The 12,354-nt window shown below is 44.7% G+C and overlaps 1 protein-coding gene across 1 annotated transcript in view; it reads left to right on the plus strand.

The window, feature by feature from the left end:
- oser1 (oxidative stress responsive serine-rich 1) overlaps positions 1-12,317 on the plus strand; it is a 50,475-nt gene extending 38,158 nt beyond the window's left edge. The window contains 4 exon segments of the mRNA XM_070895127.1: positions 1,915-2,024; positions 3,938-4,057; positions 10,721-11,291; positions 11,293-12,317. Coding sequence (XP_070751228.1) covers positions 1,945-2,024; positions 3,938-4,057; positions 10,721-11,291; positions 11,293-11,436 — 915 coding nt within the window. The 5' untranslated portion in view covers positions 1,915-1,944 and the 3' untranslated portion in view covers positions 11,437-12,317.
- The last annotated feature ends 37 nt before the right edge of the window (positions 12,318-12,354 follow it).

Here is a 12,354-nt window from a genome sequence, read left to right on the forward strand (position 1 = left end):
GGCTAAACCCCTTCATCTAAACTGTCATCATTTTCATGCTCAAGTATTCCATGGAACCTGGTTGCACACACTATGTATCTTATTCAGAATTCCATTGTCCAGCTCCCCCATCACCCCTATCCTCACTCATCTGCACCAGCTTCCTGTTATTTCAAAATACTCATTTAAAAATTCCTCAATTGCCCCATCTTAGAAATGTTCTGCAGCCTCATAGCTCTGCTCATATCTTACTTTTTTCTGACTGAACTTCCTCTCCCTCTGTTCTACCATCAGTGAGAGATCCTTGAGCCTTCTCACTTTTGTACACTCAAATTCTTGTCCTTTGAACCAAACACCTCCTTAAAAAGTCTGCTTTTAAAGTCTGGCTACCACCTCCTTAACTCCCTGATCCTTGCTCTGGTCTGAATTCCTTTCCTCTTCCACCCTCCTGCCTGACTGTGAAGCAGCTTGGGGTACTTGCTATGTTAAAGATGTTTCATTGAATGGAGCGAGGGGATTATAACTTTAAATGGGATATGAGCCTTGATTACACAGCCTCCATACATATAGAAAGGATGTGTTTTTACAAAAAATACTGCCTTCAATTAAAATCACTCTACTTGTTTTTTCTTAATGAGGATTTCCCCATGTTTCTTATCTAATCTATAATACATCAGTATTGAGGCAAAATGGCTTACAGGCTGAATTTTATTAATTGAATCATAGAAACATACAGTACAGGAGGAGGCCATTTGGCCCATCGTGCCTGTGCCGGCTCTTTGAAAGAGCGATCCAATTAATCCCACTCCCCTACTCTTTCCCACTAGCCCTGCAAATTTTTCCTATTCATTTATATATCCAATTCTCTTCTTGTGGTCGTAAATAGTCCATTTGCAGTTGGTGGAAGGAGGTAAAGGTATTTCAAGTGCTCTGGCGTTATCCTTTCGTTGATTGCGATTTGACACCAACCCAATCCTTTGATACTGCCGTACATTTTGTTGGCCACACGATGGCACCAAAACTTCACAGAACATCAAAAGTTTTTCATTTCAACTTTACACAACGTCTTGCATTTATATTGCGCCTTTAACATAGAAAAACGTTCCAAGACGACTCATGGAAGCGTGATCAAATAAAAATTGACACCAAGCCAAAGAGGGGGATATTAGGAGGGGAGGCCAAAAGCGTGGTCAAAAGATCGTATTGTTTGAGGAGAGGTTTAGGAAGGGAATTCCAGAAATTAGGGCCCAGACAGCTAAAGGCATGGCCACCAAGGATGGGGCAGAAGGAGTGGGTAGACACACACCAGACCAGAGTTGGAGGAACGCAGAGTTCTCGGAAGGTTATAGGGCAGGAGGAGGTTACAGAGGTAGTGAGGGATGAGGTCATAAAGGGATTTGAACACAAGAATGAGAATTTTAAATTGGGCGACCTGGAGCCAATGTAGGTCATTGAGCACAGGAGTGATGGGTGAGCGGGACTTTACTCTCAAAGTTTTGTACATTCAGTTAGCTAGTCACTTTTTTAAAATCCCAAAAGGGTTTAGTTCTATATAAATGTTCTTTTGATGTACTGGGATGGATCTGTGCAGCTGAAAATGGCACACTGCCAATCAAATGTTGTGCTATCCTACAGATCAGGTCTGAAAATCAGTAATTAATAAATCTTAAATAGCTGGAAACATTTGAGGATCAGTTTCTGCATCTCTACACTCAATGTGTTTGGCAGGGAAGAGAATTATTTTGCCAAGTTTGACTTTGGCTAACTTAAATTCAGAACTTTGAAATTGAGTGGGAGGTTAATATATTGGCAGTTGTAATCTGTAACATTTTTTCACATTGATTTTTGGAAGCCTTTTGAAAATGCAAAACACATTTTTTAAAGATACTTCAAATTGGTCCAAAATTGAAAGTGTATTTGTATTCTCTATTACAGATAGCATCTACCCAAGCTGTTTGTCCCAACATGGAATCTGAGGGCAAAGGTGGTGAGGATGAGGAAAGCCTGCAGATGGCGTTCAAAAAACTTAAAGTAGATTCGGAGCGGTAAGTCCAGACAGCAGTTAGCGGTGGTGCATGGATATCACTCATTCATCTCATTGTCTGACCTTGCTGTGTTACTGCTGGCCCATCAAGGGGAACCCTGGTGGTGTGCACTTCATATGCGCTGGAGGGGCATTGGCCACTAAATGAGCCCTGAATGTGTGCCAGATTGGAGGCCATCAAGTCGCTGGAGGAGAGGCTGAGACATGATGTAGTAACGGCATATAAAACCTACTGCTTAAAGGGGCAGTGGCCACACTGGAGGTTTAAAGCAACTTGAGCAACAAGGATAGCAGCAAAAGGCAAAAGAAGAGCAGCTAATGTCGAGGATTCTGCCCTGGATATCTTCCTAATGGGGGTACAATACAGGAGCGATGAACTGTTTGGGGTCAAAAGCCAATGATCCATTAGAGCGAGGTGGTTGTAGCAGTGAATGCCACTTCCTTGACCCTCAGGACTCCTTTACACTGCGGGGATAAAATGTAATGACCTCACCAGAGCAGCCCAGATAAGCTACCGCTCTCTGACTCTTCCTTGCAGTATGCATGCAGTACTCCTTCATTCATTACCCTCACAATGGCAGAGGTGAAGGAGGGGTCTCACTGGGGAGTAGAGGTTGCAGAAAACAAACCCTGGTTGCTGAGCCTGTAGGCTCTGATCTCTGAGGTAATTCTCTAAATAGGAGGACAGATGATCAACTTGCTTGCATGGAGGCACTGAGGACCCAGCTCCGAGGACCCAAGACAAATAGCAAAGTCGAATGGCACCATCAGTGCCAAAATACAAGGTGGCTTCAACACCATGCAATGCTACCCAAGGCGAGTGGTGCCATCTGTACTCTCTGACTGAGAAGTTTGCAGACCAGTCATTGCATCCAAAGTGGATCCTTCAATCACCGGCCTTCGTGCTCTGGGGGACTGTTTGGTGGGAACGATGAAAACTAACCTCAGAGAGCTTTGGGTGCCATCAGTCATGATCTGCAAGGCCCAACAGATATCCCACTGATCAGGTGACACTCTGATCCAGGAACCAACACAAGTGGTGTGGCTGGTATCTGCTTTAATTATTGTCCTGATGGCTCGTGGCCTTTCCAGCTTGCCCCCTCCGATGCCTGTAGGGTTCAGGGCCAGGCTGCCCCAAAGCACCTGCAGTGGCTCTGCAGCCTGGTGAAGGGTTCTCCTGGGGTTTGAGCCCTGAGACGAGGGCCACCTCCGTCCCAAACACAGCCTAGCCCCTCTTTCTGCCTCTCTCTTTGTCCTTGTACCTTTGAAACCTATTCGTGATTGACAACATTATTTGTGATGGGTGCCTTTTTGACCTTCCTCTGTCTTGGTGCAAACTTCAAAACAAGAGAAGTATTACTACGGCCAGTAGCAATGACTTATCTTTAAGTGTATTCCTACTTTGACAGACAACTAGCAAATTCAACATCTTGTCATCTAACATTGTTTAAAATCTGTCAGTCACAGCTATTTGATACAACCTAAGTGTTACTTTAGAGATCTATCCGTTTGTTTATGCTGAAAGAGGCTTGCAAGTACATTGTTGCAATGATGAAATTGGCTGTTGCTTTTTAATTTTGCTTCATTTCAAGTTCTAGCTTTGAAATATTAGGGTACATTTTATGAGCTACCTCCCGGAGTTAGTGCACTTGGGTGTGCTCCCTGCACCTCGCACAGTTTACCCTGAGGGTCTGTCCACATTGTCTCTCTACTAGTCAGAGACGTCACTTATGTACAAAGGTAACTTGCATCGTTTCCAATGCATAGCTCATCAGTAAAAAGGTTAATTGTTCACGATCTGAGATTAGTTTCAGTACGCAGGGATCGGGGCTTGCTTTTGGAGGGCACGAGAGCAACTGTATCTGCAGCGAGCTGGAATCTTAATTTTGCCTTTGTATGCGCTTCCGTTCACAGTGCTGCACCTGCATCAGTCCGCATAAATACCGAAACAACAACTTCAAGGACGTCCATGCGAGGCAGCCCTGATGGAGTTAAACCCAGAACAGCATGTTCTTCCAAAGAAAGCTGGCACGGGTAAGCAGCCGATGCCCAGCATTGGTTACGTAAATTTGGATAGCGTTCTGCCTGACATTACTGCAGTCCCATTCACTAAGCCAGTTCAAGTCTGTAGTTCTAAGATCTTTTAAATATTCAGCAGTCCAGCTGAAGTTTCCTTTTAAAGACTGAAAGGTGGCCAGAGCTCAGCAGGGAGGTCCTGATGCAACTGTATAGGGTATTGGTGAGGCCGCACCTGGAGTACTGCATGCAGTTTTGGTCACCTTACTTAAGTAGCTTTGGAGGGGGTACAGAGACGATTCACTAGGCTGATCCCAGAGATGAGGAGGTTACCTTATGATAGATTGAGTAGACTGGGTCTTTACTTGTTGGAGTTCAGAAGGATGAGAGGTGATCTTGTAGAAACATTTAAAATAATGAAAGGGATAGACAAGATAGAGGCAGAGTGGTTGTTTCCACTGGTCGGGGAGACTAGAACTAGGGGGCAAAGCCTCAAAATACGGGAGAGCCAATTTAAAACCGAGTTGAGAAGGAATTTCTTCTCCCAGAGGGTTGTGAATCTGTGGAATTCTCTGCCCAAGGAAGCAGTTGAGGCTAGCTCATTGAATGTATTCAAATCACAGATAGATAGATAGATTTTTAACCAATAAGGGAATTAAGGGTTATGGGGAGCGGGCGGGTAAGTGCCCGCCATGATCTTGTTGAATGGCGGAGCAGGCTCGAGGGGCTAGATGGCCTACTCCTGGTCCTAATTCTTATGTTCTTATCTCTCTTGGGTTTTGAGGAGGAAATAACAGAGCCAATAATAGTTGTATTAACACTGTAGCTTTTATAGAGCCCTTTCGTTTAGTATTCTAACCGAATCCCAGCTTCAGCAGCATCGCAGTGTTGGGCAAACCATGCAGAAATGCTCAGAGCAAATTTAAATGCCACATGAGAAGGAAGGGCGGTGTGATGGGTGAACTTAGAAACATAGAAAATAGGTGCAGGAGTAGGCCATTTGGCCCTTCTAGCCTGCACCATCATTCAATATGATCATGGCTAATCATTTTTGCTACTTTAATACCCCATTCCTGATTTCTCTCCATACCCCTTGATCCCTTTAGTTGTAAGGGCCACATCTAACTCCCCTTTTAATATATCTAACAAACTGGCCTCAACAACTTTCTGTGGTAGAGAATTCCATAGGTTCACAATTCTGAGTGAAGAAGTTTCTCCTCATCTCGGTCCTAAATGGCCTACCCCTTACCTTTAGACTGTGACCCCTGGTTCTAGACTTCCCCCACATTGGGAACATTCTTTCTGCATCTGACCTGTCCAATCCTGTGAGAATTTTATATCTTTCTATATAATCCCCTCATTCTTCTAAATTCCAGTGACTATAAGCCCGAGTCGATCCAGTCTTTCTTCATATGTCAGTCCTGCCATCCCGGGAATCAGTCTGATGAACCTTTGCTGCACTCCCTCAATAGCAAGAATGTCCTTCCTCAGATTAGGAACTGTACACAATGTTCAAGGTGTGGCCTCACCAAGGTCCTGTACAACTGTAGTAAGACCTCCCTGCTCCTATTCTCAAATCCTCTCGCTATGAAGGCCAACATGCCATTTGCCATCACTGCCTGCTGTACCTGCATGTAAACTTTCAATGACTGATGTACCATGACACCCAGGTCTCGTTGCACCTCCCCTTTTCCTAATCTGTCACCATTCAGATAATCTGCCTTCCTGTTTTTGCCACCAAAGTGGACAACCTCACATTTATCTACATTATACTGCATCTGCCATGCATTTACCCACTCGTCTAACCTGTTCAAGTCACTCTGCAGCCTCTTAGCATCCTCCTCACAGCTCACACTGCCACCCAGCTTCGTGTCATCTGCATACTTGGAGATATTACATTCAATTCCTTCGTCTAAATCATTAATATATATTGTAAATAGCTGGGGGCCCAGCACCGAACCTTGCGGTACCCCACTAGTCACTGCCTGCCATTCTGAAAAGGACCCGTTTATTCCTACTCTTTGCTTCCTGTCTGCCAACCAGTTCTCTATCCACGTCAATACGTTACCCTCAATACCATGTACTTTAATGTTGCACCACTAATCTCGTCGATTTTGAAAGTCCAAATACACCACATCCACTGGCACTCCCTTGTTCACTCTACTAGTTACATCCTCAAAAAATTCTAGAAGATTTGTCAAGCATGATTTCAATTTCATAAATCCATGCTGAGTTGGACCGATCCTGTCACTGCTTTCCAAGAGCGCTGCTATTACATCTTTAATAATTGATTCCAGCATTTTCCCCACTACCGATGGCAGGCTAACCGGTCTATAATTCCCTATTTTCTCTCTCCTTTTTTAAAAAGTGGGGTTACATTAGCTACCCTCCAATCCATAGGAACTGATCCAGAGTCTATAGAATGTTGGAAAATGACCATCAATATATCCACTATTTCGAGGGCCACTTCCTTACGTACTCTGGGATGCAGACTATCAGGCCCCGGGGATTTATCGGCCTTCAGTCCCATCAATTTTCCTAACAAAATTTCCTGACTAATAAGGATTTCCTTCAGTTCCTCCTTCTCGCTAGACTCTCTGTCCCCCAGTATTTCCCGAAGGTTATTTATGTCTTCCTTAGTGAAGACAGAACCAAAGTATTTGTTCAATTTCTTTGTTCCCCATTATAAATTCATCTGATTCTGACTGCAAGCGACCTACATTTGTCTTCACTAATCTTTTTCTCTTCACATATCTATAGAAGCTTTTGCAGTCAGTTTTTATGTTCCCTGCAAGCTTACTCTCATACTCTATTTTCCCCCTCCTAATTGAACCCTTTGTCCTCCTCTGCTGAATTCTAAATTTCTTCCAGTCCTCAGGTTTGCTGCTTTTTCTGACCAATTTATATGCCTCTTCCTTGGATTTAACACGATCCCTAATTTCTCTTGTTAGCCACGGTTGAGCCACCTTCCCCGTTTTATTTTTATGCCAGACAGGGATGTGCAATTGTTGAAGTTCATCCATGTGATCTTTAAATGTCTGCCATTGCCTCTCCACCGCAAACCCTTTAAGTATCACTCGCCAGTCTATCCTCGCCAATTCACGTCTCATACCATTGAAGTTACCTTTCTTTAAGTTCAAGACTCTAGTCTCTGAATTAACTGTGTCACTCCATCTTAATGAAAAATTCTACGATATTATGGTCACTCTTTCCCCAAGGGGCCTCACACAACAAGATTGCTAATTAATCCTCTCTCGTTACACAACACCCAATCTAGGATGGCCAGCTCTCTCGTTGGTTCCTCGCCGTATTGGTCTAGAAAACCATCCCTTATACACTCCAGGAAATCCTCCTCCACTGTATTGCTACCAGTGTGGTTAGCCCAATCTATATGCAGATTAAAGTCACCCATGATAACTGCTGTACCTTTATTGCACGCATCCCTAATTTCCTGTTTGATGCCATCCCCAACCTCACTACTACTGTTTGGTGGTCTGTACACAACTCCCACTGATGTTTTCTGCCCTTTGGTATTTCGCAGCTCTGCCCATATAGATTCCTCATCATCCACGCTAATGTCCTTCCTTAATATTGCGTTAATTTCCTCTTTAACCAGCAATGCTACCCCACCTCCTTTTCCTTTCTGTCTATCCTTCCTGAATATTGAATACCCCTGGATGTTGAGTTCCCAGCCTTTGAGGGGGTGGGGGCGGAAGACGAGAACCATAAGCAACACCCAGATCGTATGAGGAATCTCTTCTGCCTTGCAATATCTTGTCAGCATCAAAAGCTGCCTGATACAAGGAGAGATTGCACAAACTATGGTTGTGTTGCCTAGAATTTAAATGGTTAAGGGGTGATCTGATCGAAGTTTTCAAGCTATTAAGGGGGACAGATAGGTTAGATAGAGAGAAACTATTTCCGTTGGTAGAGTTTAGGACGAGTGGTATAATCTAAAAATTAGAACCTGACCTTTCAGGAGTGAAATTAGGAAACGGTTCTATAAACAAAGGGTGATAGAAGTTTTCAAACAGCAATTGATGCTAGATCAATTGTTAATTTTAAATCTGAGATTGATAGCATTTTATTAACCAACGGTATTGCGGGATATGGGGCAACGGTGGGTATAAGGAGTTAGATTGCAGATCAGCCATGATTTCATTGAATGACAGAACAGGCTTGAAGGGCTGAATGGCCTCCTGTACCTATGTTTCTAAAACGTCCCTCTTGACTATGACCCCTTCTTCCCCCCCCCCCCACCAAACTATGAATCACCCTAGGATATATATATTTTTTATATATATCATGGGATATGGGCATCGCTGGCAAGGTCAGCATTTATTGCCCATCCTTAATTGCCCTTGAGAAAGTGGTGGTGAACCGCTGCAGTCCGTGTGGTGAAGGTGCTCCACAGTGCTGTTAGGGAGGGAGTTCCAGGATTTTGACTCAGCGACAATGAAGGAAAGGCGATATATTTCCAAGTCGGGATGGTGTGTGACTTGGAGGGGAATGGAAGGTGGTGGTGTTCCCATGCGCCTGCTGCCTTTGTCCTTCTAGGCGATAGAGGTCGCGGGTTTGGGAGGTGCTGCTGAAGAAGCCTTGGCGAGTTGCTGCAGTGCATCTTGTAGATGGTACATACTGTAGCCACGGTGTGCCGGTGGTGGAGGGAGTGAATGTTGAAGGTGGTGGATGGGGTGCCAATCAAGTGGGCTGCTTTGTCCTGGATGGTTCTTGTATTGTTGGAGCTACAATCATCTAGGCAAGTGGAGAGTATTCCATCACACTCCTGACTTGTGCCTTATAGATTGTAGATACTACCTGGTGACCTTGGTAACTTAATTTTTGGCGGGTTTTAATTTTAGCTGTGCCCTTTCCTTGTCGGACACTGGTTTCTTTAGAAACATCCAACTGTCATATTTGAACATTTTATTTTTCAAAAATATTAGAATTGTAGGTTTTTTTTGTTTTTGTTTTGAGTGTTTCACATTTATTTAACTCTCCTGACTTTGGGGTGAGACTTGCCGCAGAATACCCAGCCTCTGACCTGCTCTTGTTGCCACAGTATTTATGTGGCTGGTCCAGTTACGTTTTTGGTCAATGGTGATGCCCAGGATGTTGATGCTAGGGGATTCGGCGATGGTAATGTAATTGGATGTCAAGGGGCGGTGGTTAGATTCTCGCTTGTTGGAGGTAATCATTGCCTGCCACTTGTGTGGCGCTTGCAACTTATCAGCCCAGGCCTGCATGTCGTCCATGTCGTCCATGTCTTGCTGCATTACAGTACGGTAAAAGCACGAAGTGCAAAGTTCTTTTGCTTGTTGTACATTTTCATTGAATCCTCAGCATTAATGACTAACAAGTAATCAATAAATTGAATATTTGCACTCTGTTTTAAACCCTGAGCTTGTTTCTGCTCTCTCTCATTATGTGGACATGGTGATCCCTGACCTGAATGAGAATACATGAGTGTCCTTCACATTCAGCTCTTTTATACCATGTGAAGAGAAGAAGCAAACTTGAGTAATCCCCTCCACTGTGTAGTGCGAGCTGCCTCTGTCTGCGATACATCCCATCTACGACAGGATTACCTGTATAAACCGCAAGGGTGCAGGAAATATCTGCTCATGGTGCAGACGACTGGCTAGGACCAACTCTTTGTTACTTGTTTAGAAAGAACTTGCATTTATACACCTAACAGACTATTTTACACCCTATTTTGAGAGGAGCCTTTTGCGCTTCTGTGTTGAAAATTCCTCTACACAAAACTCAAAACTTAAAAAAATCGAGTGAGTGCACTCTCTTTCTGCTCATTATTACTTTGAAGCTGGTTTAAACATTTATCCCTTAACCAGCAAAACAGATTATCTGGTCGTTATTCCATTGCTGTTTGTGGGAGCTTGCTGTGCACAAATTGGCTGCTGAGTTTCCCTACATTACAACAGTGACTTTACTTCAAAAGTACTTCATTGGCTGTGAAGCAGTTTGGGATATCTTGAGGATGTGAAAGGTGCTATATAAATGCAAATATAAAAAAAAATGAGCAGCCACACAGCTAATCTTTGGTGCTGGTGGTAAGCCCTTCTGTCGTATATTTTCAATCAACCGAATGTGAAACTGCAAAACTTCCCTTACAGTGATATGTTCAGTCGAGCTGCCCAAGCAGGTGCCTGCCCACAGGGACAGGGAATCCAAAGGTGTATGCCAACACCTTTGGGCCAATGCAGAGCAGCAATGACCAGGGTGCAGCTGGTGAATGTTGGCTTGGCTCAGTCGGTAGAATTTTTCTGTGGTCAGGAGGTTATAGGTTCAAACCCCGGCTCAGAGCTTGAGCGCACAATGCAGGCTGGCACTCCAGTGCATTGTCACAGACATCATCCTTCAGATGAGAATTCACTGATGTCCGTCTGCCTGTTGAGTGTTAAAAGTGGCAATGGAGTGGTGGCATCAAACGGATGAGAAGGTTGCCTTTATCCAAAGCTGTCTGCGGATTTTCCACTCCACTGTTACATTTTCAATGCATCTTGAACTGATATGGCAGAATCTTTTTTAGATTTTACGGCTTTGGAGTTTTCACCCACTAACCAAGTAAAGCCAGCTGTTCTGAAATAGTAACATATTTGTTTTTTCTTTTTCTGTGTCCTCTTACCCACTTCCCCCCCCCCCAAAAAAAAACACATACAGCTCTACCAGAAAGCCAGGACGGGGCGCCATCAGAACACAACGCAGAAGACGTTCCAAGTCGCCAATTCTTCATCCTCCTAAATTTACGTATTGCAGTTCTGCAGCGCCTGCAGCCAGCTGTCCGGTGAAACACAGCAAGCAAACAGAGGCTTACCAGAGCCTAGCCGTCACGCCTCCGAAAGAGTGCTGCAAAGCCGGACAGTCTGAAGCAGTGTTTGGTGCAAAAGTTCCCACAGTCTTCTCGCTGGAGTCTTCAGAAGAGTCGGCTGGCGGAAGCGGCGGCGAATCCCGCTGCAGCTCCCCGCCCGAGTCTCCGAAGCTGGCGGCGGCCCTGGAGTCGAGCCCGACGCCCAAGCCCACCTCCGACTTCCAGTCCCTGTCGAAGCTTCACCGGACCGACCCGTGCCGCTGCGTGCGGAAGGAGAAAGAGTGCCGCTGCAAGCGGTGGCAAGACGTCAAGGTGTACTCCTTCACCGGCCTGCGCAGCGTCATATCGGAGTGCGAGAGGGACGCCGGCCGGCACGCCTCGCCTCGCCGAAGAACTCAGGCAGCCTCCGGGGTCTCGGGCTCCCCGCGCTCCTGCTCCGCGCTCCTGCTCCGAGGAGGCCCGGACATTTGTCGAAGACATCACGATTGAAGACCTTTCGGGATATATGGAATATTACCTGTACATCCCAAAGAAAATGTCACACATGGCAGAAATGATGTACACTTAGAAGGATCTGACCCTCAATGGCCGATTTATTTTCAAACTAATGTGACTGGAATGAAAACAAAAGTTACAAGGAAGACTGGCTTAAAGGAATTATGCAAGACCTGATTTTGATTTGATTTTTAAAGGAATTTCTCCCCCACCCCTTCTCTTTTTTTGGCCTTTGATGTAGTTTGGAGTCTTCGTGTGAGTCACAAGCAAAAACATGAAGCTGTTTCTTAGGGCACGGGCTTAAAATGTCTGCAGTTAGCTGTTTACATAATAAAATCAGCAATCAAATTGATCAGCAAAATTTCTTGCATTCACACAAGACATCTAGCGCAGAGGCCTTTTGTTTTGCTCCCCAAAAAAACGGGCTTTGAAGGAAACAGGCAGGCATGCAGCCGATGACCTGTGTCTGCATTTTCCTCAAACAGAAAATAGTCTTAACGGCCCTCGGGTTGGAATTTTATAGCTGCGTTGCCACATAATTTAAACCTATAGTGATACCGAGGGAGCTGTGCTGGTGTGACAGCCATTTCTGTGATGCATTTCCTTGTAAGTATTAAATCCAGTGGTACTTGGGCCTTGTTGCTCTCCCACTCCTTTCGCAACAGTGTGATTTTTTTTTTAATGGGGAGAGTTGGGGAAATGGAAGAATATTGGACTGTTCTAATTTATTTACAAAAGTTGGGTCTCTGTTCTTCATCAGATTAGATCCTAAAGCTTTCTAAACAAGACTGGAAAACAATCAGAAGGATTTCTGCCACGTGTGTTCCTTTGGCTTTTTTTTTAAGGCATGCAAAGCAAAAATTGCAGTTTCAACACGGCTTACAAATGTGCTTGCCCAGAGGCTGCCCAAAATGGCTAAAACTGCATTGGGAACCAACTTGGTATTTTGGCGGGGGAAGGGGGCGGGGCGGGGCGGGGAAGAAGGGCACTT

The sequence above is a fragment of the Pristiophorus japonicus genome, chromosome 12, assembly GCF_044704955.1.
Source record: "Pristiophorus japonicus isolate sPriJap1 chromosome 12, sPriJap1.hap1, whole genome shotgun sequence".
NCBI lineage: Eukaryota > Metazoa > Chordata > Chondrichthyes > Pristiophoridae > Pristiophorus > Pristiophorus japonicus.